Source organism: Grampus griseus (genome assembly GCF_964374135.1).
Source record: "Grampus griseus genome assembly, chromosome: 5".
Classification (NCBI taxonomy): Eukaryota; Metazoa; Chordata; class Mammalia; order Artiodactyla; family Delphinidae; genus Grampus; species Grampus griseus.
In genome coordinates this window covers 74,551,613-74,579,506 of record NC_138998.1, presented here as the reverse complement: position 1 = coordinate 74,579,506, position 27,894 = coordinate 74,551,613, and the positions used below count along the sequence as shown (strand labels likewise).

The 27,894-nt window shown below is 46.0% G+C and overlaps 1 protein-coding gene across 4 annotated transcripts in view; it reads left to right on the top strand.

Moving 5' to 3' along the window:
* Window positions 1-5,680: 5,680 nt before the first annotated feature.
* KALRN (kalirin RhoGEF kinase) overlaps window positions 5,681-27,894 on the top strand; it is a gene marked incomplete at both ends in the record, with an annotated part of 639,791 nt that continues 617,577 nt past the window's right edge. For all 4 annotated transcript variants that reach the window (XM_082654652.1, XM_082654659.1, XM_082654663.1 and 1 more), the window contains one exon: window positions 5,681-5,753. In XM_082654652.1, the coding sequence (XP_082510778.1) occupies window positions 5,681-5,753 (73 nt within the window). The remainder of the gene's footprint in view (window positions 5,754-27,894) is intronic.

The following is a 27,894-nucleotide window of genomic DNA, read 5'->3' as shown; positions in this document are numbered from 1 at the left end:
AGATTCTCTCCCAGAGCCTCCAGAAAGAACGCAGTCCCATCAATACCTTGATTTTAGCACAGTGAGACCCATTTTGGACTTTTGACTTCCAGAACTGTAAGAAAATAAAATTTGGGTTGTTATAAGCCACTGAGTTTGTGGCAATTTGTTATAGCAGCCATAGAAAACGAATATAGATTTTCAGCTTTTCAAGCACCATGTATAAAGGCTCTCCTTTTTACACTGAATTCCCTCTGATCTTTGTTGCAAAGGAATTGACAATACATGTGTGGGTCTGTTTCTGTACTCCATTCTATTCCGTTGATCTATTTGTCTATCTTTACATCAACACCACATTGTCTTGATTACTGTAACATTATAGTAATTCTTGAAATTGGGTAGTGTAAGTCCTTCAACTTTTTCCCTCTTTTTCTTAGTCGTTTTGGCTTTCTAGTTTCTTTGCATTGAATCAGTTTGTCAATATCTACACAAAAACCTTCTGGAATCTTGATTGGGATTGCATCAAATCTGCTGATCAATTTGGAGAAAATTAATGTCTTAAGCATTTTGAGTCTTCTGATCATGACACAGTATAACTCTCCATTTACTTAAGTCGTCTTTAATTTCTTTCAGAATATATTAGAGTTTACACTGCAAGGGTCTTGCATATCTTTTATCAGATTTAGCCTTCATATGTCATATTTTTCCAAGCTAATACAAATAGTGATGCTTTTAAACTTCCATTTACAATCTTCATTGCTAGTGTATAAAAATACAATTTATTTTTAAATATTGGTCTTACATCCTGAAATCTTGCTAAATACATTATTAGTTCTAGTGACATTTTGATGGATTTCATGGATTTTCTAAATAGGCAATCATGTTGTCTATGAATAAAGACAGTTTTACCTCTTCCTCTTCAATTTGGATGCCTTTAATTTCTTTTTCTTACCTTATTGTACTGGCTAGAATATCCAGTACAATGTTGAATAGGAGTGAGAGTGGATATTTTTGCTTTGTTCTGATCTTAGGAGGAAGCATTTAGTTTTTTGCCGTTCAGTATAATGTTACTGTCGGTTTTTTGTAGATGCCACTTACTAAGTTGAGGAAGTCTTTCAATTCCTAGTTTGCTGAGAGTTTTGATCAGAAATAGATGTTGTATGTTGTCAAATGCTTTTCCTGTATCTATTGAAATGATCATATGGTTTTTCTTTTAAAATATGGTATATGAATTTTCTAGGGCTACCAGAACAAAGTACCACAAATTGGGTGGTTTAAAAGAACAGAAATTCATTCTGTTCCAGTTCTGGAGACCAGAAGTCTGAAATCAAGGTGTCAGCAGGGCTATGATCCCTCTGAGACTCTGAGTGGAAGCCTTCCTTGCCTCTTCCTAGCTTCTGGTGGCGGCCATCAATTCTTGGTGTTCCTTGGCTTGTAGCTGCATCATTCCAATCTCCACCTCTATTGTAACATGGTGTTTTCTCTGTGTCTCTGTCTTCACATGGAGTTTTTCTCTTCTTATAAGGACACCAGTCATGTTGGATTAGTGCCCACCTTAATGACCTCATCCAAAGTTGATTACACCTACAAAGACTTATTTCAAAATAAGGTCACATTCACAGGTACCTCAGATTAGGACTTCAACATATCTTTTTGGGAGACACAACTCAATCCATAATATATGTTAAATTACATTGATAGATTTTCAAATGTTGAATCCATCTTGCCTCCTTGATATAAACCCACCCACTTGGTCATGTTGTATTATCCTTTTTACATATTATTGGATTTGATTTGCTAAAATTTTATTAAGAATTTTGCATCTATGTTCATGAAGGATAGCGGTCTATAGTTTTGTTTTGTTTTTTTCTCTTACATGGTCTTTGTTTAGTTTTGGCATCATTAATGCTGGCCTCATAGAAATAGTTGGGCAATATTCTCTCTTCTTCACTTTTTCTGGAAGAGTGTGTATGGAATTGGTATTGTTTCTTCCTTAAATGTTTCATAGAGTTCACCACTGAAGCCATATGCTCTTGAGTTTCTTTGTGGGAAGCTTTTAAGCTACAAATTTAATTTCTTTAATTGCTATATGGCTATTTAAGTTATCTATTTCTTCTTGAGTGAGCTTTAGTAGTTTGTGTCTTCCAAAGAATTTGTCCATTTTAAGTTGTCAAATTTGTTGGCATAAAATTGTTCATTAATATTTCCCTATTATTCTTTTTACCTGTCTATAATCTATAGTGATGTCACTTCTCTTATTTCTGCCAATAATACTAATTTGAGTCTTCTCTCTGTTTTCTTATTGCAGTCTGGCTAGAGGTTTGTCAATTTTATCTATCTTCTCAAAGAACTCACTTTTAGTTTCACTGATTTTTCTCCTTTGTTTTTCTGTTATATATTTCATTTCTTTATGCTCAAATCTTTTAAACTTTCTATTCTTCTGCTTTGGATTTCATTTGCTCTTAAGGTAGAACAGGAGATCATTGATTTGAGACTTTACAAAATAGGTATTTTGGTACTACAAATTTCCCTCTATGTACTGTTTTAGCTCTATTTTATAGATTTTTATATGATGTTTTTTCATCTTTATTTGGTTAAAAATTCTTTCCGTTATCTCCATTGAGTTCTTAGTTGATCATGGTTATTTTTTTAGTTTTCAAATATTTGGGGGATTTTTTCATATATTTGTTATTAATTTCTAGTTTAATTCATTGTGCTCAGAGAACATTGTATGATTTTTTAAAACAAAACAACTGAGGTATAATTTTCATATCACTTTGTATGATGTTAATCCTCTTATATTTATCAACACTTGTTTTATGACTTAGCATATAGTTTATCTTATGCAGCTGATAGCCGTGCACTTGAAAACAATGTATATTTGTTGTTATTGAGTGGTGTATTCTGTATATGTCAGTTAAGTTGGTTGATAGCATTGTTCAAGTCTCCCATATCCTTACTGGTGATCTGTTTCCTTATAAATTATTGAGTGAGACAGATGTTAAAATCTCTGACTATACTTTTGAATTTGTCTATTTCTCCTTGTTTTGTCCTATCAGTTTTGCTTCATATAGTTTGAAACTCTCCCAGATACAAAAAATTTTAGGATTGTTATGTGCAGTTGATGAATTGAAATGTGCCTCTTTATCTCTAGTAACAGCTTTTGCTCTGAAATCTTTGTCTGATATTAATATAGCTATGAACATTTAAAATCTTAATAGAAGTTGCTTAATAGACACGTCTAAAATCTTTATAGAAATTTCCTCTCAAAAATATCTGCGTCATTACAAAATTTCCTCTCAAAAATATATGTGTCATTACATAAGGTTTTCCCCCATTCTTGTCCACATCTTTTGAAAATTTAATATGAACCTTTCTCTAAACATGTTATGTTTCTTCTGAATTTGGGATAAGCTAATGCTCTTGCCAGGCCTCCGGTTCTCTATCTGCACAGTGGTGCCAGTTAATAACAGCTCTGCCATCATGTGCACGTGTGGGAGTGCAGGCCAGGGTTTCGGCTCAGGGTAAAGGGGAAGGCAAAATTTAGAAAAGACAAACGAGAAGTACTTTCATTGTCAGGGAAGGTGGTAAGAAAGGGAGCATCTGGCTACTTTAAGTCAGTTCAGGCTATTAGGACCAGATGAATTAGATCTCATGGCAATGAACTTGTGATGTCAGAGTCTCTTAATTTTTAAGAAACAGGGTCTGATACATGTAGCCAAGATTGGGGACAGGCAACTGTACTTATTTTTTTCAATGGGTGAAAAAAAAAATTGTGACATTCAGTAAAGAAAGGAAGAAGTACAGGGAACCAGAAAGCGTTCACTAAAAACATATTTAATTAATCCTGTTTGCTGTTAGAGTCAGCCGGTTAATAGATCTGGAAAGGTTTCAGGTGCTTTGACCTGGAGAGAGATGGAACCAAGTAGGTGGTCAGCGAAGATAGATCCAGAAGATTCTGGCTGTTGGGTAGCAGGCCATCAGTTTTACACTAGGACCTGGTTTTTCTGTGAGGCGTGTTTTAACACACTAGGTCAGGCCACAGCCTCTCCATCTGGCTGCATGAGGCAGCAGCAACAGCCCCCAACACACCACGTTAAGTACTCAGGTTTAAAGAGCCTCTGTTTTGTAAGCTTCGCAGTCACTAGGACTATAAACAGAATACTGGCTAATTATTGTTTAATTATTGCTTAAAAAACCAATTGGCACAATGCAATCACTGCATTAATTACCCCATACAGCATCTGCTTTCTTTTTTGAGGTCTTCCCCATTCCTCCCCAGCCCCACTCCCCACTTTAATTGAAATTCAGCTTGCTGTAACACCTCCTTTCTCCTGGCCAACTGGATCTCTCCATTCACAAGAGGGAGAAGAACAAAACAGAGAAGGCCCGGGGGATTAGGGAGTTTTGACAGCTGTCCAAGAGGAGCGCTGAGATACGGGCCAAGTACCGAGGCAGGACAGAGACAAATGAGAGACAAGAGAGTCACAGAGGGAAAGATAGGGACACATCGCAATAGGAATGAACTGGACAAAGAGTCACAGCGACGGCAGAGATGTTTAAAGGGGTGTTGAAAAGGGGAAAAAGGAAGAGAAAAGCTAAAAAAGAAAGGAACTAAGGAGAGTTGGTGAGGAAAATGCGAAAGGCTCAGGAGGTGAAGGAGACTGGAGAGAGCCTGTCTGGAAGGAGAGGGGAAAAGTCCAGCCTCTAGGGACGGATCGGCCCAGCTTGGGGGGGCGGGCCCTCTCACACCTGGGAACGGGGTGGGGTGGAGGAGGCGGCCGCCGGGCCCGGAGCCCGGACCGCGCGAGGGGCGAGGCTGAGCGCGCAGGGCTGGGGCACCAGAGCCCCCACGGCGAGCCCGGCTTGCGCCCGGTGGCCGGGGACTCGCCCGGCGGCCCCGCCCCCTCCCTGGCCGCCTCCTTCGCCGGCGCTTTTCCTGCGGGGCTCAGGAAGCCGGCCTAGCACAGCAGCGAACAATAGCTCGGGGCCCGGGCTTGGCTCCGGGAGAGGCCGGCGCGGGGAGGCGGGGGAGGGAGGCGTCCGCGCCGCCGGGGGGCCGCGGCGAGACCCCGGCCCGGGCCGGAGCTTTAGTTGAGCTCGTCGCTGCCCGGGTCATTGTTGGCTGGGACTGAGGAGCGGGAGCCGGGGGAGGAGTTGCGAGGCGGCGGCGGCGGCGGCGGCGGCGGAGGGAGCCAGAGGGGGAGCCAGAGAGCGAGCGAGGGAGGGAAGCTGAGAGCGAGCGGGCGGTCGAGCGAGGGAGGGAGGAGGTAGAGAGACAGGGAGGGTGGGAGGGAGGAGGAAAAATAAAGAGGAGAGACTAGCAGGGCTGAACAATAGAGACAGGCAGACGGGCGAGGAGGAGAGCCAGCTGCCGCCGCTGAGGGAGAGCGGGCGCCCAGGCAGCTCGTACCCCGGCCCCGGCCAGACCGCAGGCGGCCAGCGCCCCCGGGGAAGGGGGACCATGGGGGAGCCGGCAGCAGGCGCCCCCAGCCCGCCGCGCGCCTCTGCCTGAGGGAGCCTCGGCGTCCTCTGCCCTAGCCCTGCCACCCCGGCCGGCCGCCCGCCCTTGAAGCCCGGTGTCCTCCGGGTCTGCGGCCGCGGCCGCTGCGCCCCGCGCCCTCCGCCCACAGGGCGCCGAGCAGCCCTCGGCCCCAGGCTTCGCCGGCCCCCGGCTGCCCGCGGACGCCCTCCCCCAGTCATGAACCCCCCGGAGGGGGCAGCGGAGGAAGGAGGAGCCGCCGACTCGGACGTGGACGCCTTTTTCCGGACAGGTAAGCTGGGCAGGGCGCGGGGGGTTGGGGAGGAGGCTGCTGCCCTGGATGCGGCGTCTTGGACAAGTTTGGGAAAGGAGGGCTGTTGCTGGGGTGTGCGTGTTGGGGGGCAGTCCCCTTCGTCGCCGGGGCTGGAGTGGCCGAGATTCTTGTTGTTATGGCAATGCGGGTTGCATTTTGGGGAGGGGTGGGGGCTGGGAGCTCGGCGCCCCTCGGCGTTCACCCCACTTGCGGGAGTCTGTGTTGGGGAGGCGAGAGGCGGTCCCCTCGGGCCGCCTTCTCCCGGAGCGCGGGGATGGGGCGATGTTGGATCACTTTGCAGTGCGCCGCTCCGGCTACCGGCGTCCCCCGCCCCTCCCTCGGCTGCCCCCTCCCCCCAGCGCCTGTCAGCCCGGCTCCCGCCGCCCTGGGCCGGCACCCCTTCTCCGGCCGGCGGCCCCCGGCCCCGATGTGCAAAGAGGGACAGTGGGGACCGGGAGTCGCGCAGGCTGCAGACTGACAGTCGGGAGCGGGGCAGACCGAGGACTGTAGTGCCTGGTGCGTGTGGGGAGCCAGAGTCTCAGACTTGAGAGGCAGACCCGGCAGGGAGGGCGGTGGGCGCCTGGGACCTCCTCCTTGTCCTCCTCTTCTCCAGTTCTGGGAACGGATGAGCTTTTCATAAGAATCACTCGTTCCTGGAAGTGTGAGTTAGCGTCCCCCTCATATACACCCACTGAATCTTTGCTTGCCTGTGGTATGTAGAGCACCGCCCCCGACCCCAGATCTGCCTTAACGGCTATTTTCGGCCCCTGCCACTTCCCAGCCCCCAGGTCTATAGCTCCTCATGTTCCTTGGCTACACAGCCCCTTTCCCAGAGCAGAACCGACCACCCTCATCTGCCACCACCTGTGGCCCTGTTTCTCTGATGACCAGGGTTTCTCCATCTCCTCTTTACCTGTGGCTTCCACCAACTCGGTAGGTAGAGCTCCCCATCTTCCATGTCTGGAACCATGTGGTCTGGAATCTTTTTCCCGAAGAGTCCAGTAAGTTATGGGGACCCTGGGCATCTCCCCTCTTTCTGTAAATTGGATTGGAGGACGTGAACTGATGGGGTCAAAGAGCAGGTCGGCTTTGAAGATTCCCTGCGCACCCATCTGTTTCCTAACCTCATTGCCTTGCCCTGGAGGTCATCTGAGGGAAGGGGTGGGGTGCTTTGTTGGGGAGACTTGTGGCTTTGGAAGTCAAGACTTGGTCAGCCCATATGTTCATTTTCTAGTTGGTCTGAAGAGGAAAGAGCTGGAGGATAGGAGCTGATAGGAGCTGACCTGGAGAAAGCAGAGGGAGCCCCTGTTATCCTATCCTGCTTCTCAGGGCTCAGCCTTGCCTCCCTCCTTCCTTTTCCCCAGATGTGGATTCTAATATACACCTTCCCCATCCCCCCCTTTCTCTCTCTGTCTCACATACTCTCTCTCTCACATACTCTCTCTCTCACATACTCTCTCTCTCTCTCTCTCTCTCACACACACACACACACACACTCACTCACTCACTCACACAGCCCAGGAACCAAAGCAGGAATTCTAAAGAGGTGCCTGACCTGATAACCTTAGTTTATTATCTAGGGGAGAGGTTCTGGGGGCTAAGTGATACCTGGAAACATGCACTAGGACGTCTTCATCGACACCCCTACCATCCACCCTTTGCCTCCCATCTGGCACAAAACTCTGCCTTTTCTTAGCTCTGGGGAAAACTCTTGGAGTGTGAGCTTTCCCACCTTCCCTTTCTGGACCCATTTTTATCTTTTGGCATCCACTCCTCCTTCGCCTTTTCTACCATCCAAACACTAGATCCTGTCTATTCTCTGTCCCAGGCCCTTGGAGCAGATCTCAGTTTCTGGAGGCTTGCTAATTTCTGACAAATGAATTCACACAGTGTTAATGGTGTTAATGGCCTATAATGGCCCAATGTGTTACTTTTCCCAGGGCCTTTAAAAACACAACATGGGGCTTACATTGTCTAGCCCTGGCTCAAATCACAGAGTAAATAGCAGACTGGGTCCCTCTCCTATGGAATCCTGTTGGGGATATTCTTCCTCCTCAGGAAGCCTTGTTGAGGGGGGCCCAGGTCTGATGTGCACTTTGAATCAGAGAAGGGTGAAATCTTCAGCGCATGAGGCTGGAAATGACTGACGACCTGTAACAAGCTGTACGAGGGGGTGCAGACTGTTTGTGGTAGGGTCTAGGACCACCACCCACCCTGAGTGGTCCTCTGTGCTCTGCTTCTTGATCTTACCCCCTTCCAGTCTCTAGCCTGGGCTTTTGCTGGGGCTTCTTACACCTGGAAAAGGCCATATTTCTTAATCGTCTCCCTTCTGAGTCCCCATCTTTATGGAACATAGCACTACACCTGGTAGGCTGGACAGATGATAAATTTATTTAGTTGAACAGTTGAAAAAGCTCCAAACACATTTTCAAAGTCCCGAGTGCCAGGGTTACCCCCTACTTTCTGATGGAAGATTTTGCATACACAGAGACCACACTGGCAATTGCTTTGTCAAAATCCTGGCATACTGTGCCTCTAATTAGGCATGTTTCCAATTATTCTGTCATTTTGGTTCTTTACTTGTCCTCTTCTGATTATTTTGGTATTTCAGTTCTTGTGACATTCCCCAAATCCTACATCCATACATGTACACGGACAGAAAGAAACACCCATGCACACCCCCTGTCCCCACCATTATTCTTATAGATTGGTGTATTCTGTGTTGTCTTTCTGGGAATTCTCTGATCCACGCCTGGGAAAGTGTGTCACAATAATTTTATTGATCATGGTTATGAGGCAGAGGAGGGGAAATATGGGAACTCAGAACTGGGAATAGAAATCAGTTGGAATAGAAAACCAGCAAGGTCTTTTCAGCTTCTACTAGGACCCTTCTGCTGTCCAGGGTGCTATGGGATACAAAGAAATATTCAAATTGGTTTCTACCCTCCAAGAGCTTTTAAAAGAAGATTGACAATTACTGCTCAATTAGAGATTAATTACTTGCTGAACATTATGGTGCTATAAGATAAAAAGTTGGCAGAACTACAGAGGAGTGGAACTGAGGGTAGCCCTTGAAGGGGAGATGGAGGGTGGGAAGAGAATCATGGGCAAAAGCTCAGGGAGGTTGAGGCATTGACACTGAGGATCCTGGGAAGACTGAGTAGAAGGTGTAGGGTAAGGAGGAATGGGAAACAGGGTTGGGTAAGTAGGGCAAGGCCAGATAGGCAGAATCTTGGGAGCCCAAGAGAGGAGATTGGATTTGATTCAGGACTGATAGGGAGTCACTTTAGTTCCTGAGCAAGGGCATGTCCTGAAGAAAGTGGTATTTGGAAAGGTTAATCTGGGGGTCATATGATAGATGAAGTGGAAAGAGAGAGAAAGGATCCAAATGCAAAAGTGATCTGGAACTGAGGGAGAGGGGCTTGGTCTGGGTTGGTGGCAGAAAGGACGGGGACTCAGGGACCCCTCTGAGAGACATTGTCAAAGGCAGAAATGTGGGTATTTGTTGACAAACTAGTTGTAGGGGGGAAAGAAAATTAAGCCCTCGAGAATAATGGGAGTAGCTGGGTTTGAAGCATAGAGGACTAACAGTATCCTGACTGAAGCACTCTGATTGAGGACAGGAGCTGGATTTGCAGGGCAGATAATGCTGTTAGCTTTGGATGTGGAAAATTAGAGGCGATTGAGGAGCATCCAGGTGGAGCTGGTTTGTGGGAGATACGGGACTTCAGACAGGAGCACAGGTGGGAGGTTAGGGCTGCCATTGTGGCCTTGGAAGCCTCCTGAATCAAGGCTCGCTGCAGCTGAAGCTTTGTGAATGCATCAGCCCTCAGAGGGAGGGGGTGGAGGGAAGAGGAGAGGGCTAAAGTTAGAATTTGGGGGAGAAACCCTTGTTTAGGAAGTGGCAGCAAAGGAGACTTGATCCTGGAGACCCCAGGGAGTCAGCATGGGTTCTGATGTGATGACAGGCTGCAGACAGGTTGAATAAGAGGAGTGCCGGTCAAGTGTCTCTGGATGTGATAAAAAGAAAGCCACTATGAGCTCTTGGGAGCACAGTATTAGAAGAGGCATTCAGAGCAGGGATTTGGGGTGGTGGGTAGGAATCAATTACTTGCAGAATTTACCAGTGAAAGGAAAAAGAGTTTGGGTGCTAGTCAGATGGCATGTTAGTACCAAGAAAAGGGGTTTTCATTTTTTGGTCGGAGAGTCAGAACAGGTTTGTTTGTGGAAGGGAGAGAGATTGTGGGCAGGAAGAACTGAAGATGCTTGGTTGATTTTTGAGTTAGATACCTGAAGAGGTGAGACAAGAGGAGGTTCCCTAGCGAAAATCTTGACTTTGGTGAGCAGAGGAGAAACCTCCTTCTATAAGACTCAAAGGAAGAAAGTTCAGAGGATAAATTTAATGAGATTGATGTGGAAATATCTTTTTTCTGTTGAGCTTTGGTCTTGTGAGTCCAGACATTTTTAACTGGACTGTTTGCTGTTACTTGGACTTTGGTCAGCCTCAAACTCAGCTCTGTCTTTCCAAGTCCCTAAACTAGCTTCTCCTCTTGTCTTCCTTAATCCTATAAGTGGCACCTTCCCTTTCCTAGTCATGATATTTAGCACCTTGCTATTGTCTCTGAGGAATCTCAATCTTCTAACAAACTCTGTTATCTTTCATAGTGAGCCCATGCTGTTCATCCTCAGGGCCTCTGCCCTAGGCCAGGAGACCCATTATGGTGCTCATGGACTCACTAGCCCTTTATCCTTGGCCCTTGGACTCTGCTCTCTCACCCCCACTCCAATTGGCATCTGCAGGCAGATTGCACTTCCTAAAGGAGATTGAGCTACTTCCGTCACACCTGGTTTATGAACCTACAGTGACTTTCTAGTGCCTTCAGGGTCAAGTCTGTCCTTCACACCTCAGAGCCAGCCTGCTCTTCTCACATCCAAGGGCACTTTGGCTCATGTTCCCTTTGAATCATCCACCCCTTCACCCCTACTCTACAAATGCAACTTATTAGTCAAGACTTTAACACCACATTCTTCTGGAAGCTTTCATAGCTCGCAAGACCAACTCTCTCCTCTGAATTCCATAAACACTCACTTGTCTGTACTCATTGTCTCACTTCATCAGAGGTATTGTATTGTTTTTATCCTTTTCATACAATGAAGTGATTTGTTCTTTAAAAGATCTTTTAAAAAGCTTGTGATTCACCAAAACCAAACCAAAACAAACTGTCTCCCCCCTGTGCAGATAAAGCAAACACAGAAAAATATAAGCAGTTGCTGAATTTAGGTGGTGATATATTGGTATTCAGTGTACAACTCTTTAGACTTTTCTCAGATAAAAACCCCATCCCACCTAGACAGAGAACTGGTCATTGTCAGGTCCAGATCTGACTTGGAATAACAACCTATGTTGGTGTGCAGTTTTTTGAGTAAATATCACCCTGTCTGGGCATTGCCAGGCACCGTAAAAGGGGTAGAGTCTTTTACCTCCTGAGCTCTCTTTTGCAGCAAAGGAAAACATCTCTTTTTGACGTTGTGTTTGATGCTCCAGAATGTGAACGTGACACTTAATTCAATATTCACCATTCCTTCTTGATTCTCCTCCACTTAAGCCCATCATGATTTGGGCTTTTGGTCACGCCATTTCCCAAGAACTTTTGATGGAGTATTGAGAGGACTTTGTTGTTCTGAAGAGGGAAGGCTCTTTCTACATTAAGATATTTTAGAACATATCAACAACATTTAGGTACACCTCCATAATATTTGGGGGGCTTTGCTTTATCCTTGTGCCACCAATCATCAAGAACTCAATTATTGGCACATTCTGTCCAATTGTACTTGATAATCCCTTGGGGATGGAAGAGGTGTTGGAATGAACTGAAGCTACAGAAAGAAATCAGGTGAGAAGTGACAAAAAATACTCCTGCCTGTCGGCGTCAATAAACACTAGAACAGGTGAACTAGAGGTCCTTTTCAGACGTTGGAGAATGAACACTTTTATTTTTCCAACTTCTTTCTGGTTCTGGAACTTGGTAGTTTACTTCTGGAGATGGGCAGTATGGTATAGTCTAGTGGTTCTCAACGGGAGGCAGTTTTGTCCTCCAAGAAACATTTGGCAATGTCTGGAGACATTGTTGGGGGTTGTCAACTCAGGGAGGGGGGTTGTACTGGCATCAAGTGGGTAGAGGTCTAGGGTGCCGCTAAACATCTTATAATGCACAGGACAAGAATTCTTCAGCCTCCAAATGTCAGTGGTGCTGAGGCTGAGAGACCCTGGTTATAGCCAGAAGACCATGGGCTTTGGATCAGATAGGCTCAGCACTAACCAGGGGCAGAATCTTGGGTAAATTATATAATCTATGTCATCCTCAGTCTTCTGCAAAATGGGACCAAGGATGCTTGTTTCACAGGCTGAGAGGATTAAATAGGAAAAACATGTGTAAAAAGCATCTAGTGGTTTCTGACCCACATTAGGAGCACAAGAAATACTAGCTGTTCCTGTTGTTTTTATTATTAAGCGAATGTGATGGCACAGAGGCTGAGGCAATCTCCAGAAGGGGTACTGTGCAGGGTTTTTGACACGGGGCGGCAGGAGTGCTGGAGAGGCGTCATGATGGGGTGCAGGAGCCTGGGTGGAATCAGAACGCTAGGGTCTGGGCCTCAGCTCTTTTTCATTCATTAATTTAATCATTTGTTTGACAAATATTTATCGAGTTCCTAGTGCAGCCATGTACTGTGCTCTGGGAGTGTATAAAATCATTGCAAGAAAGAAAATCGAGCAGGAAGGAAAATGAATAGAATTACAATACCCCCCTCAGGGAGCACTTGAATTTAAGGGGTGGGAAAGGGAGAAAAAGCATGTGAAAGAGGCCAAAAAGGTCAGGCAAGAGAGCAGGAGGTGAACCCTCCCCTTTGCTCTCTACTTATCTGCATGACTTGGGCAAGTGAGTAACATCTGTGTAAGATGAGGATAGTGCGCCCCACCACCCAGTTTCCTTATAGGGCTGTTGAGAGACTCAAATGAGATACCGTGTGTGAGAGGTCTTTATAAGTTGTACAATTCTGTCCAAATATGTATAGATAGTTCCTTCCAAATCAAACATTCTATTACTCTAAGTACCACCTCTGACAAGTATTATCTTATTTAATCTGACCTTCATGGGACATTTTTCAATCCTTCTCAATTTGGTTTCCCGAAGGGACTGGATGGGGCATCCTCCTTACAACAAATCAGGGCACTCCTGTTCTCTCCTCCTCCACAAAAGTATATAAATGCCAGTTCCCCAGACCCTGGCCCACATGGCCCCATGCCATCTGGAGGAGCCCAGCGAGAATGGGGTTCCTGCTTCCACTGAGCCTCAGGTGGGTGCAGTGAATCAGTCCCTTCCCGCTCCTTCTCTGTCTGCGTGCAGTTCAGACTCCTCCTGCCACGCCTTTGAGTGTGAATGACTGGCAGCAAAAGAACTAGGAAATGATTGACAGCCACAGGGCTGTTGGATCAATAGAGCTGCTTGAAATCGTGTCTGCTGAGAAGTGAGGGAACAGAAGGAATTAGCTGGGAGAACAGAGGAATTAATACAGGGAAGTAAGAAACTGTTGGAGAATTAGCTTTGTCTCTTCCCCTTCTGTCCCATGGCATTATTAGAAGGGAGCTGGTTATTAGCTAGAAAACACAGATATGAGGGATAAACAAGGAGAGTGAAAAGTGGCAGATGAACTGTGTTCTCAAGGAAGTAGCTATACTTCTCGAGCTGAGACCTGAAGGATGGGTAGGATTTGGATGGGGAAGACAGAAGGTATTGGAACAGTGTTAGAAAAAGGCACGACCATCCATGGCATATTTGGGGGCAGTAAGTGGTCCAGTTTGTGTGACTTAGAGGATTCAGGTGGAGGATCAATGGGAGATAAAAATCAGAAGTGGGTAGGACCAAGTTGATTGACTGCTTCATTTATTAAACCTTTATTGGACTCCTAGATAATCAAGGGCTTTGAATGGCAGGCCAAGGAGTTTGGTCTTTCTGCAGTTAGCTTTCAGGAGCCACTAAAAGTGTCTGAATGGGGTGGTGACATGATGAGGAAGATAAATCTGGCAGTCCTGCAGAGGGTCAGTTGCAATGGGGGAGGAACTGCTAGCCAGGGTTGGATTGGGAGACCACTGTGATAGGTTAGGAGGGCCTGAACTTGAGATGGCACAGTGGAAATGGGGAGGAGGGGATGGATATGAGGGAGCTCGTGGATGTAGCGTCTACAGGACTTGGTAACTTGGATGTAGAGGTGTTAAGGAAGAGTCAGGACTCAAAGATTACTCCAGCTCTTAGAGCTGGGTGACTGGGGAGGATGGAAGTACCCTAAATGAAAATTAGGAGTTAAGGAAGAAGAGGAGCAGCTGTGGGGAGGCAGGAGGAGAGGCAGGATTTGGGAATTTACTTTGGGACGTGTTGCTTTTCAGGTGTCAGTGCAATAGCTTAGGGAGGTGTTGATTCAGTAGGCAGATAGCGGAGGGAGGCTGGAGCTTTGGAGGGAGGCCAGAGCCTGAAATATAGATTTGGGAGATATCCGTAAGAAGTTGTGGCTGGAGCTATCAGAATAGATGAGATAATAAATGAAAAGCATATAGAGTCTTAAGGGCAGAGGGCCAAGGACAGAGCTGTAGACTCAAGTGAAGGGCTGGAAGAGAACCAGGAGAGAGCAGGGCTTGGAAACAGTCCGGTCATCAATAGGGTCTAATGCTGCAGAGGGGTTGAGGGAGAGGGGGACTGAGCAAACCCTGTGGGTTCTGGAAACTGGGAGATCACTGGTAACCTTTGAAATAACAGTTTCACTTGTGTATGGGAGGTGGAATTCAAATTTCACGGGAAATGGGGAGTGAGTGGGTGGGGAGGAAGTGGTGGGAGTGCATATAGATGACTCTTTGGAAAGGTTTGGCTGTGAAGGGAAGGTTAAAAATAATAAGGTAGTTAGAGATGGGTAGCAGAGTTGAGGGGAGGATTTTTTTAGGTAGGGAAGATCTGTGAATACCTACGGGTGGGGAGGAGGGAGAAGGCAGGCTTGGGGAAGGTAATGAATATTTAGAAAAGAGGAGCAGTTGAAGGAAGTAGATCCTGGATGAGCCTGTGAGGGTGGATCTCAAGGTAGCTGGGGGGTGAGCCTTGGCCAGAGGAGGAGACTGGGGGAAGGCGGACTTCAGTAAAGTAGTGGGCTGGCCAGCAGCTCTGCTGAGGGCACAATGCGCTTGGTCAACAGCCCCAGCACAGAGAGCATCAGCTGGCCTGGAGACCCAGGGGCTTGTGGTCCTGTGCTTGGGGCGGATAGTTCAAGCTGAAGGCAGCTGTGAAATGGGTGAGCTGGGTTGGTGTGGCTCTAGAAGGCCCCTTGGACAGAGAAGCTAGAAAGCAAGGCTGGGAGGTCCCAAAATAGCAATCCTTTTAGAAGCGCTAGTGGCTTCCTTTGGCAGGCTGAGGTGGGATTTGCTTCAGGCTGTAGAGGGGTCTGCAGAATCACCTCCTACAGAGTGTGAGTCAGAAAGGCAAGTTGGGGGTGGGGTGGAGGGTGAGTGAGGACAGGACAGAAGGAGGAGGACTCAGACAAGAAGGTGTAGGGGCAGACTCCTGAGGAGGGGTCATGCCCCCTCAGGGCATGCCTGGCCGTCGGGTACTGTCTCTGTGAGGGATGGACCTGCTCTTGAATTTTCGGTTTCCTTAATGCCTCTAGAGGTTTTAGAAGAAAGAGGAAGCAGACCAGGGGTCATGGAGGAGCCCTTGTCCCGTTTTTCTCCATGAAGAGGAACCCTTCACACCAGAGGAAAGATGCCAATGAGCACACCCGTTCCTTTGGCCCCAAAGTACTCCCTTCAGCTCTCATTTTAGGGGCAAACCCAAGAACTGTCATCAAGTGAGGCATCTTATATGGCCCTCTAGGGGATGGAAGTAGGAATCCAGGGGTTCCTGTTTCCAAAAGGTGGGCTGTGGGGGACTGGGTTTATATTTCCGAGAGCAGGAGGAGGTGGGAGTTTCCTTAGATATGGCTCAGTTTCAGAATCATAGAGTCTTAGTACAGGAACTTACTAGCTGTGTGACCTTGTGCAAGGTACAGCCTCTCTGAGCTTCAGTTTCCTCATGAGTAAAATGGGTGAAAAAAAATCTTACCTATCAGGATCACTTGATTTGGTAGTTATAGATTGTGATAGTTATATTCATATTGTAAATAGTAATAGAAATGGAATTATATTACTAGTAATAGAATATGACTATATATAATATTACTAGTAAAACTATATTGTATATATTATTAGTTAGAATTTCCAAATCATGAAAATTATGCTTCAGTAGCTTGCTTCCTCCTCTCCACTCCCCTCCCCTGCGATACCCTCCCCATCTTTCCTCCCTCCCTTCCTCCTTCCCTTGCTTCCTTCCTTCTTTCCTCCCTTCCTTGTGCATAGTTAGGTAGGTAGGGATGTGATTTTTAAGCTTGCAGTTACAGTTATTCCAGGGTATGGCAGACAGGGTCTGGGAATGTGCCTACACCCCTTGCGTTTTACACTCTTACCCTGCAGCCTGGGGACAATGGGCATCTATGGGGAATGGGGGTGGGGAAACACAGTGTTCAGTTGGCAGCTGGACAGTGGGCCTAGAGGGAGACCCAGGAGACTGGCAGATGGTTAATTGGATGTGACAAAAGGGGACTGGGGGAGGGGTCTGGGGCTCCTGGGGGTTTCCTGTCTCTGACTTCTTATTCTCCTGGAAAGGAGATTGTGGGGAGAGGGAGGAGTATCTCTAGGAGCAGTTAGGGGAAAAGATTGGCAGGACTCCATGTTGGGTCTGTGGCCATGGAAGGACAGAGTACCATTGGGAGTGATGTCACAGCTTTAATTTGTAGGGTGGGTGCAAGATGTTGTCTCTTCTCTGTATCCCAGTCCACTGGCACATAACAGGCTCAAATACTTGGATATAAAGAGAATGCTTAACCAACTATTGGAACAGTATAATTTTTTAGTCATTCTTCATGGTCCTAGCCATTGAGTTTTGACAGCTAAATATCATGATTACTTTTGATGAGAACTGGACAAAGACTGATCAATTTCAGCGAACACTAGATTTAAGTGAGTGGATCTCTTCATTCATGCTTGCATTCATTCATTCAAGTGTCAAACACCAGCTGTGAACCTAATAAGTGCCAGGCACTGGGGCTACACCAGCAAGTTAGAAATCATCTTTCCCACATGGAGAATAACAGTCTGGTGGGGTTGCCTGACACACACACAAAGGATTGCATGCTGTACATTGAGAACGTAATGAAAGATCAACAGCCTCACCTGCATGCGTGTGGCGAGGGTTCACTGAAGACGGGATGCTTATGCTGAAATAGATGAGGAGGTGATGAAAACGAAAATAGACCACTGTTGAAGAGGTTTGGTAATAAAAGTAAGGAGACTTAATACGATGGTAATTGAAGGGGTATTTTGGGAGTACTGGTACTCTTTTGTTTCTTGATGATAGGTGAGATCTGTTTGTGCACTTTCAGTGATTTGTAGACTTATGTGCAATTTTATGCATGCAAATTATACTTCAATAAAATTTTTTTAAAGGTTATCAGGTCCAGTGAAGTTTTGTTTTTTAAAGAGAGAGAAAAATCTTTGAGTGTTTGAAAAAATCATGGGAGGAGGTAGTGGTAGACACTGAAGGTGATAGAAGGTGGTATGTGTGGGGGTGGGGTACCAGAATGGGCACCAGCTTCTTCAAAAGTCAGCAAAGGATGAGAATTCCCAGGCGAAGAGGTTATCTCTGGGATGGAGGGGTACTTCTTCCTCTGTGGCTATGGGAAAAGACCAGGTGGTTTTCAGGTCACGTGTACAGGTCAGACAGTAGAGCCCTTACTAAGCTCATTAAGAAAACTGACCTCAGTCTTCTCTGGGATTGGGAACCAAGGTCATCTGAAGGACTGAGGGGGTGCTGAGATCCTGCGAAGAGAGGAGACGGATTGGATCCATTCTCTGGAGAATGAGTGAGAATTGCATTAAAGAATGATCTGTCTAGTTGAGTTCAGAGTGGGCTAGGTGTTCAGACTTCTGCATCTTGTTCAGCCCTGGAGCCTCTGGAGTAGAGGTGAAAACAGAGGATTCTTGAGTCCTTATTTGGTGACTTGGATGAGAGGTCCAAGGTGGAGGTGAGGTGGGCACCAGACTTGTTTGGACACTAGTCTCTCACCAGAACTTTACTCAACATTGATGACTCCAAGACATTTTGGAAGCCCTGCCTTGGAAAATGGTCATGTCTGGTTTCCCCAAGTAGGCTGTACCTTTTGCTTTGGAATTGTCTGTCTTCTTCTCAACACTCAATTTAGTGCCCTGCAGATACTTGCTTGATTTATATTTGTTGCCTTGACTTTTTTTTTTTAGAGAGCTATTTATTGGTGTGTAGGTCATTGGGAGTTCTATAATTAAACATTATGTTAAGGAAATGAATCTTTTTTTTTTTTTTTTGTGGACAGGCAGTTGTACCTCAAACAAAATGACCCATGAAATCAATATTTACTGTGAAATATAGCAAAAAACTCTTGTTTATTCTGGATTAATTAGAGGGGATCCCTTTTATTGCTTGTTTACAAATATTCCATAGGCACTGGAAAACTAAAGAAGCACCCTTCTTTTGCAAAAATCCACATAGGGAAGTTCAAACATTCAAATGGACCAACTAATCAATATTGACTGAATGTCTGCAATGTGTCCAGTATTATGCCAGATACTAAGGGGGCTGCTAAAGGTGGGTAACAAATGTTACCCACGTTGTTCCTGAAGAGTTTATGCTCTTGTTGGGTTAGGGGGAGACTAGTATAGGAAAAAATGGCTAATTGGAAGTCAATCAGAAAGGGAATTTCACTCATTCCTTGATTCATTTAATATGTGTTTATTGTCTATAAGCTAAAAGATAATTTAAGTAAGTGGTAAACAATGTTTCATTTAGAGAGATCTGATTTTCTTATACTTCATAGAACATTTATGTAGACATTTAGACTTTTTCCTAAATGAAACCATTTCCCCCAATTAATACAAATGTATGTTATATCAGTATACACGTATCTATTGAGCGACGTGAGTCATTCATAAGCCAGTACCCTTTACATGGGGTAACGTAAGAAGACAGAGGATTTGTTGGTTGTCTGGAGGGGTAAAGTGTCAACTTACTGTTGTAAGAAATAGTTACACCAAATGGAAGTACAGGATCTATGGTTAAAAGTGAATGCTCTTTCTCCCTCCTTTTCCCTGATGTTAAGATAAATTCAATGGACGTATGTACTTGCTACATACACAAATATGTGTTTATACAAATGCATAGCTTTCTTTCATATTTTAACAAAAAAGAGAATTGTGCTATACCTGTTATTCTGCAATTTGTTTTTTTGTTTGTTTGTTTGTTTGTTTTTGCGGTACGCGGGCCTCTCACTGTTGTGGCCTCTCCTGTTGCGGAGAACAGGCTCCGGACGCGCAGGCTCAGCAGCCATGGCTCACGGGCAGAGCCGCTCCGGGGCATGTGGGATCTTCCCGGACCAGGGCACGAACCCGTGTCCCCTGCATCGGCAGGCGGACTCTCAACCACTGCGCCACCAGGGAAGCCCCTGCAATTTGTTTTTATCACTTTATAATCATGGACATTTTTCCATGTCAGTGCATATGTTCTACCTCATTTGTTTGAAGAGTTGTGTTACCTTCTGTTGTGTGGATGTGCCACATTTTATTTAACCATTCTCCTAACGATGGACATTTATAAACCAGCTTTTCTGAGGACCAGTGTTTGTTCTGGGACATTATTTGGCCCAAAGAGTAGCAAGAAGGGTCATCCATTATTTGATCGTTTTCAAAGGTGACTGTGAGACAGCTGTAAGATCAGGATGTTTCTTCTGCTTTTATCCTCAGGAGGGAGGGAGAACAGCCAGTCCTGTTCTCTGGAGGCTAATTTTCTGTGCAACGTTTACAGACGCTTTTATTAATGCCATTTAAATAAATGGTAGAGGCCATTCTTGGCTTTTTTTGCTGTATGCCTTTAAGTGACTTAGGAGCCAGATTTGCAGTCACAATTAGCCAAAAAAAGCCACATGTGTTTTGTGGGTTTGAGTGAAAGTTAATTCCAATACCACAGGCATGGCAGTGCTTTAGGTTGTGTGTGCAAAAGCCATAGTCTGTGTTTGGCTAGAAGAATTCAACGATGTGATTTGGGAGACCTCGGTTTCCAATTCTGCCCACCACTAATTATCTCTGTGACTTGGCTAAGCCAGTTAAAATGTCTGTTTTTACAGATGGAACCTGTCTTTCCTCATCTGAAGAAAGAGGTAAACATACTTGCCCTGCCACACATCATAGGAGTAGTATGAGATAAAGTGAGATAATAGAAGGAAAATTCTTTGGACAAATAAAATTGCTGACTCAATGAAAAGGGTTTTTGTTTGCTGCCTTCCTCTGGGGTCTCCCTGAGTTTTGAGCGTGGTTGAAAGCTGAGCTAGGGCACTCAGATGGGAGTGACAGCCGCACCGCGTTTGAGGCTGTACATGTTTTCACGTCTGGTAGGAAATTGGTAGCACTGGAGATGGAGTGAGACGTTTCATGATACGTTCCATTTGCTTTTGGAAAAGAGACGTGTGGAAGAGCGGTTCATCTAACTGCCCAGAATGGCTGTGGGTTTCTCTCTGATGGGTGACACTGCAGCTCAGCTGCACACTCTTTATCACCCAGACGTGCAAAGAAAATGTAGCTTTTAAAATTTTCTAACGTGGAGCTAATCTCCCTCCACCCCAACTTGGCTGGTTTATAGTATGTCATGTGTTTTTTTTTTTTTTTCTCCCCCCAATTGGTCTTTTTGGATGTCTGTTTCTTTCCGGTGCATTTCTCATTCACTGCGACTTTCTTCTGTTTTCCCACTTCTCTGGGTCTGGGTGTGTAGAGGTGCACCTGTGAACTTGTGGTGATGGTGGCGGGGGCAGGGGGAGAGGGGTGCTTGGAGCCGTGGCATGATGGTTGGATTCCCCTGATCTTTGCTTCATGGGGGCTGGTCTGGTCTGATCTGATCCCTGTACTGGTGTCTTGCTTTCTGGGGTATTGTGCTGATACCCAGCACTAACATTCATGTCTTGACTATTTGCCTATGGGGTCAAAGTCCCCGCACATGGCAGCCTCTTAGTCCTGACCCCAGGCCTCTGCCTAGTCAGTGGCTCTCTAAGCATCTCTGAGTACCATCATCAGGGGATGAAGAAATATATAGATCCCCAGCTTACTCAGTACCAACTATGAAAAGACAGGACCTGTACGCCTGGCTTGCCTAACTAGATACCCACTTGGCCAGTGCTGTGTTTTCATCCCGTCACCTCCACACCGTGTGGATCAGGGTGTGGGACTGAATGGCAGCCATTGACCTAGAGGCCTGCAGCCTCCTCAGGAGTGGCCTTAGGGTCTTCAGGTGCCTTCACACCTATTGAGATGTTATATTCTAAAGCTGCCCCCTTCACCCCAAACCCTGGTTGGGCCTTGAGGTGGTAGATAGGAGGAAGCTGGGACCCTGGTGTCCCATCTCCTAGACTGGGTTTTTGCCACATTCTCCTGCTGCTTGAGGGAGAGGGCTTCTTCTCCTCCTCTTGGAGCAAGGATCTCCCTAATGTGGCATCTTGAGTGCTCTTTACCTTTGGTTTAGAATGATCTTTGTGGTCAAGTACACCCATTTTGGAGCTTGATACGTTGATTCCTACACCTCAAGAATGTGTTGAGAATTCAAGCTGCACTAAAAAAATTCCTATCCAGGATGTCAACAGCTGAACATGGACACTTTCTCTTTGCCTGCTGCTGAAACTATGCTGATCTTCCCTGAGGCAAGTAGATGCTTCTGACAGAGTAAGGGGGAGGTTAAATGTATGTAAGGACATGCAAGAGAGAAAAATACATTGTATTTTTAAATAGTGTTACCCTAGTTAAAACAATAATTTTGGGGAAAAAAAAGGTTTAGAAATGGGGCTTCTAAGACTGCCTTCACTGGGATTCTGTCTACATACGTGTATGCGTTTATGTGCACGTAAGCATGCGAGAGCGCGGCATTGTCAATTCTTCCGGCAAGCATTTGGTGAGCACTTCTTACATCCCATGCACTGTGGTCCAGAGGGGAACATGGCGCAGTCTCCGTCTTCAAGGAGCTCCCAGCTTTAGGAGGGCGATGGGTGGTGATGGATTACATCCAGAGCTGTACTGCTGATGCCTGCGTTTCTGTCTGGTGAATATGACTAATGTTTGAGCTAGGGGCCTCTAATGGGTCTGGGTTCCCTCTTACCTTGCTAGGATCTGCTTTCCGAGTCTCTTCAGCCTCCTAAAATGGCCAGTTCTAGGCAGTTTTGCTTTTTCCAAATAAAGCTAATTCCTTTAACATCAGCCTAAGTTTTCACAAACATGTATTCTATAGAAAGGATGTGTTAAATAAGATCAATTGAAATAGATAATAAGAAAAGAGAAAAATGAAGTCCAGCTTAGGGCTATTGCTCTGCTTCTCTTGTGGTGGAGCTGTTTATTTGCTGTTATTTTTAACCAAAATTCTTCCACTTCTTTTCTTTTTTTAATTAATTAATTTATTTTTGGCTGCGTGTGTCTTCGTTGCTGCACATGGGCTTTCTCTGGTTGCGGTGAACGGGGGCTGCCCTTCATTGCGGTGTGCGGGCTTCTCATTGCGGTGACTTCTCTTGTTGTGGAACATGGGCTCTAGGTGCGCGGGCTTCAGTAGTTGTGGCACGCAGGCTCAGTAGTTGTGGCGCATGGGCTTAGTTGCTCCACGGCATGTGAGATCTTCCCGGACCAGGGCTCAAACCCGTGTCCCCTGCATTGGCAGGTGGATTCTTAACCAATGCGCCACCAGGGAAGTCCTCTTCCACTTCTTTTACACAGGAAGACTTCTGTGTTTTACATACTGTTCTCACTCCAGGGCTCTGGGACTCAAGTAGCCCTAGTAGCTATGAGCAGTGTTTCTCATTTGACCAGGGAAAATGAGAACTCTGTTCCCTGTGAAGGTGGCAGAAACTGGGAGACTGGCAAAACAGGAGGGCCAGGAAAGTACAGAAAAAAACCAAAGAAGCAGGCAAGTGATGGTGCCAGCTGGTTGGGTTCAAGTGGAAAGAGTCGGGGGCTGGGCGTCAGGAGCACAGTTTTCTGATTGATGAGGTTGGTAAACCCCTTTCCCTCTCTTAGACAATGAGGGAGGTGAGCTAGGTAGTCTCAAATGTATCTTCCATCTTCAACATTCTGAGCTAACTGGACAACAGTAAAGCCAGCAGGGATAGAAACCCCGTGGTAAGTGGTCTCAGGACCTTTATGCTGTGGTTCTCTGAAGACTTTCCATCCTTCTGAGACCTTTGGTCTGAGCAGCTGTAGTCTGCTTGGTCAGACCCCTGGTGCCAGAGCTCACAGATGACCCCACAGCCTTGCTTGGTGGTCAAGGGCTCTAATTCCCTTGAGGAGAATCATCCTGACAGTCAGCAGTAGCTTCAAACTATTTTGGCCCTTAGAACCTTTCGAAAGAAGGGCTAGGTTTCTGGGACTTCTGGGTCTGTGTTGAAAAGCCTACACTTCTCAGCCTGTTCCTTTGGACCCCAAGTCTGTCATTAGGGATGTGTCTAAACACCCTAGAGAATGCCCTCACCAGGGCTCCATCAGAGCTGCTCTACCACTTCTCTCGAGGCATGAGGACTGATTAAATGATCTTCCTGCCAGCTCATGTTCTTGAACTTTTCTTCCTTTGAGTCGCCTAGAGAAGATGGTGAAAGCAATCCCAAATCTTCATTTCCTAGGGCATGTGCAAACCCAGCCCAACCGCATCATCTCAAGAGGAGGCACTGGGTAATTGAACTGCTGTCTTGGCTTTCTTCTACATTTCCTTCTACCCAGAGCTCCATCTCCTTTCCCTCACATTCTTTAGACCTTCAGAGAACTCATATTTTGATAGAGGGAAACAAATTAGTTTTTTTTTAAAGTACATCGAAACATTCCAAGTATATAATATGACTACACTAGTAGGATCCAGGGACACAAACAGGGGAGTGGTGAAGCCTATTTTGGCAGATGTGGTGGTGGTCATAGAGTAGGAGATGCTTGAGTGGCATTTGGAAGATGCGCTCATTATCCAGAGTGACAGGGTCGGGAGGAAATTCCTGGCAAAGGGAGAAGGGTGGTCAAAGGCAGAGGGTTGTGTGAGATTATGGGGGATTAGAGGTTGTGGGTGCTTTCACCAATCCTGGCACCACAGGGATCACATTGGAATCATAGGAATATTTCACAGGCTCCTCTAGCTTTCTACTTTAAAGGGGTTTAGCACTGCCCTATTCTTCAACCTCTTAAAACATTTTGAATACAAAACATAAACAGAGTGATGGAAGCCTGGACAATTATATACCCAGACATCTTTTTCCATGAAGATGGTGAGTGTGCATGCCTGTGTGCATATATGTGCAATGTGCATGTGTGTGGTGTTGCTCATGCTTTGGATACAAATGTGTGTGCTTCTTCCATCATACTGGGTTCTTGACACAGTATCATTTTTCAGCATTAAAATTCCCGTCACCTCCCAGAAGTGCTCCTTTCAGGATCCATTTCTGCTTGGCTCGGTGTGCACAAACATTCCAGTGGGATTGATTGCTTGTGTCAAATTAATTCGTTTTCCTTCCCAGGGAGAGTGTCTGACATGTGCAAAATGGGGAAATCCCTAGGCCTCTAGCCAAATGTAAGCTCAGACGAGTAAAGTCAGGTTTGGGTCAAGAATTGGTCTAGGGAACCCACAGAGCCTGCACCTGGATACTTAAGCTACCCTTCCCAGCATGTTTTGTGACTGTTCCGAGGCAACAGGAAAACTTGGGACTGGGTAGAGATGGCTTCAGATGAGAGGCTTGGGTCTTTTCAGCATTAGCTGTGGTACCATTTCCTCTTCTATGCCCCATCTTCCTATTACTGCTTTATTTAAAAGGTTGCAGAAGCCTCTGGAAACAAATGGAGAACACGCTATCATTCTCCACCCACCTGTGTTGACGCATCAGAGAGCTCTGGGATGGTTCTCTTTTCCGCCTCAGCCCCGATGCTTCCCTGCAGGCTTTGGTGGATCCTCGTAATGTACCTCTTAGGCCTTTCATAACAGGTAGCCCCTAGATTCATGGTGCCCAGACAGCCAGCCTTACCACATTGTGCCTGAGTCCAGACACCAGACCAGGGACCTTCAGACTGTCTTTCCCACAGTTGGAGCCATTGACTTACTGACCTGTGAACAGCAGGGTGGTTTAGACCGTACTGTCCACCGATGAACTAATTAGTATCTTGGCAGTAGGAGCTTTGTGAGTGTGTGATAAAGTCCCCCTAAGAATGGTTGTGTATTCTTTTCCTGTAACCTGCAATTCTGGATGTCCTGATTAGCACTTAGTAACTTTAAGATAAACTTTGTGGGCTATGATTATCAGTAGGTCCAGCCAAAGTTTCTCTAGGAGTTTATTGTCTATAGTCTAGTTGAACGTAGCTCTTTAATTAGCGGGATTATGGCAAATATCTTAGCTCATTTAGTTAACCATTAACCTCAGGACCTCTGGAACTTTAAAAAGAAGCCCGGTGAATTCCTCATACCAAAGAGTAAAAATGCTAGATTTCCATATTATCTGGCATTACAGTTACTTTTTGGGGAGGGAGGTGGGGTTTGAATTCTATTCGCCAAAAACTTTTACATAAATTGATAACAGAAATGATTTTTAGCATTTCCCAACAGACGCCATAGTGCATCACTTCTAACAGAGGCACACTTCAGGCTTGGTTATACAACTTAGTGCTCTGTAACTCTCATAGAATCTGATTGCAATGTCTGGTTTTTGAGCTGGGACAACTGGGCTGCTGGAGGAGTGCAGGGCTCACAGAAGTCTGCTGACAGCCGGAATGCTTCCTCTGCCCTGCTCCTGATGCCACCCAGTGTGTCTCTTGAATCCAAGAGGACATCACCTAATGTCTTCTCTCTGGTCTGGCCTATTTGCTAAGCTCTTACAGCCGTTCAGTTGTTCTACTGAGTTTGTTTAGAAGATTTATTTGATTTGTTATGCATAGAGGTAATTCTCTGACTGAGACTTTTTTCAGACCACCCTAATTATTCCATCTAGCACCACAGTTGGTATTGAATAAGCATGTTTGTGATTTCCCCTTAGGTTTTAGTTTTCCTCATGACAGAGACCAAGGCAGATCCCCTAGGTCCTCCGTGAGAGACCCGTGGCCAAGTGTGCGATCATGTGCTACCTTAGGTTTCCCAGGCCCTAGGGCCATAGAGCTCTAGATCTGGCAGAATCTGACGGCAGGGGTGGTATCATCAAATCCAACTCTAAATCTCTTTAAAGTAGAGCAGAAGGCCAGTCCTTTTAGGGCTCTGTCAAGCACTCTGGTGGGTGTTGCTTTTCTCCATGCGAAGACTTTTCAGTTCTTCTGCATTTAAATGGTTCTGCATCCAGGTACACACTTTATTCATTCCTTCCAGGTCCCTCAATATACGTACTCCTGAGGCTTTGTTCTGCGGGACTTTTCCATTTCTGGGCTGTTGGATTCAGTTTGATTTCCCCATACATCAGCTTAAATGGGAGAGCCTGTGAATTCCTGGAGAGGCTTTGTGGAGGTTAGGGATAGAGGAAGCAATTTATCTCTTCAGGTGTCAGGACTTTTAACCCTGTGTTTTTCATCGTCGACTTCAGGGTGGTTTAAACTTCTGCAGCCCCTTGCCTTGCGTGTCCTATGTATTCTGTGGTTGAGGCTACACTTTCCAGGCACTGCTCAGTCCTTGAAATGAAATTTATATATGATGATCTTTTGTGGGGGGTGCCAGAGGACTCCCCAAAAGTGTGATCAGTGGAAGTCGGCCCAGCTTTGGATGTCAGTAGAGACCTTCACAAGTCTTCTGGCTGGCGTGTGGCACAGTTATGGCTGCAGTGTGGTACAGAGGGGCGTGTCCCTGTCTGGGGTTGGGAGAGCTGTGTGCTGCTTTTAGCTCTGTGCTGGCCTCCTCTGTGATCTTGGGCAGGACACTCACCTCCCTGGGCCTGAGTTTCTTCACTGGAGACTGAAGGTGCTGAAATGGACGCTTGTCATTTTGAAAGTCTACAAGGTCTCTTTGAGAACGTTCTTTAGGGAAGGGTGGTCCTCTGCCTATCTCAGCTCTGACGGTCCCATAAAGATTGCCTTGGGGGGTGGGGGGGGTGGGGAGGAAATCCCTGTTTTCACACGTGACACACAGAATTCAGAATAAATTGTCATTGGTTGATATCTGTCCCCAGCCATTAGAAATTCAGCAATGACAAACTCCCAGTTTTGCCCGTCTCTGGGTGAGCTGTACAGGATAAATTCTGAGCCAGTTAGAGTATCCTTAGTTCCTAGGACTGCCAAGTATTTATAGGCTTCCCAAGAAAGTGCAGTCAACAATTTTGGGGTACCATAATCTATATATAACAAGTACTCTTCAACATGATTTGTTTCCTCTCCTGGCCTGTGGAGAGGATTTTTGAAAGGAGAAGAGTTTTGTTTGAATTTTCTCAGAGCCTTCAACTTCTTTAAATTGGATATTTGGCAAATATTCTTCCCCAGAGAGATCTGTCTTGGCTGGCCCTGCCAGCTCTTTTCCCTCTCTAGTAGAGGGAGTTTTAACTTCCACTGATTTATCCTTTGTCCCGTTTGGCCTGGTGAAGAGCTGGTGGAGAGGGTCATCCTCAGCGTGCTTCTTCCTCTGGAGATTAAGCCTCCAGGACCATATCCTGTTCTTTTTCTTGGAGCTGCCCCTATTGCACTGCCTCTTCTGCCACTGTGTCTTCAGATAGGAGTATTATTCTGGAAGCTGGGCTGAGGATGAGAAACTGGGGTTGAGGAAACACAAGTAAGATTTAAAGGTCAAGAAATTCTCAAAGTTTATAGAATGACCAAGAGAGGGTGGCCAGGTCAGAGTGCACCCCCAAGCCAGATTCAGGACATCAAGGGGCTGGGACAAGGAAGGTAGATAACGGCCAAGAAGGTGAGATGGAGTAAGGGCAGTCAGGGAGAGTAATGAAAGGTCCACTCAGCATCCAGGGCACCTGCAGAAGCTGAAGGGGCAGCAGGAGAGAGGGAAACGGA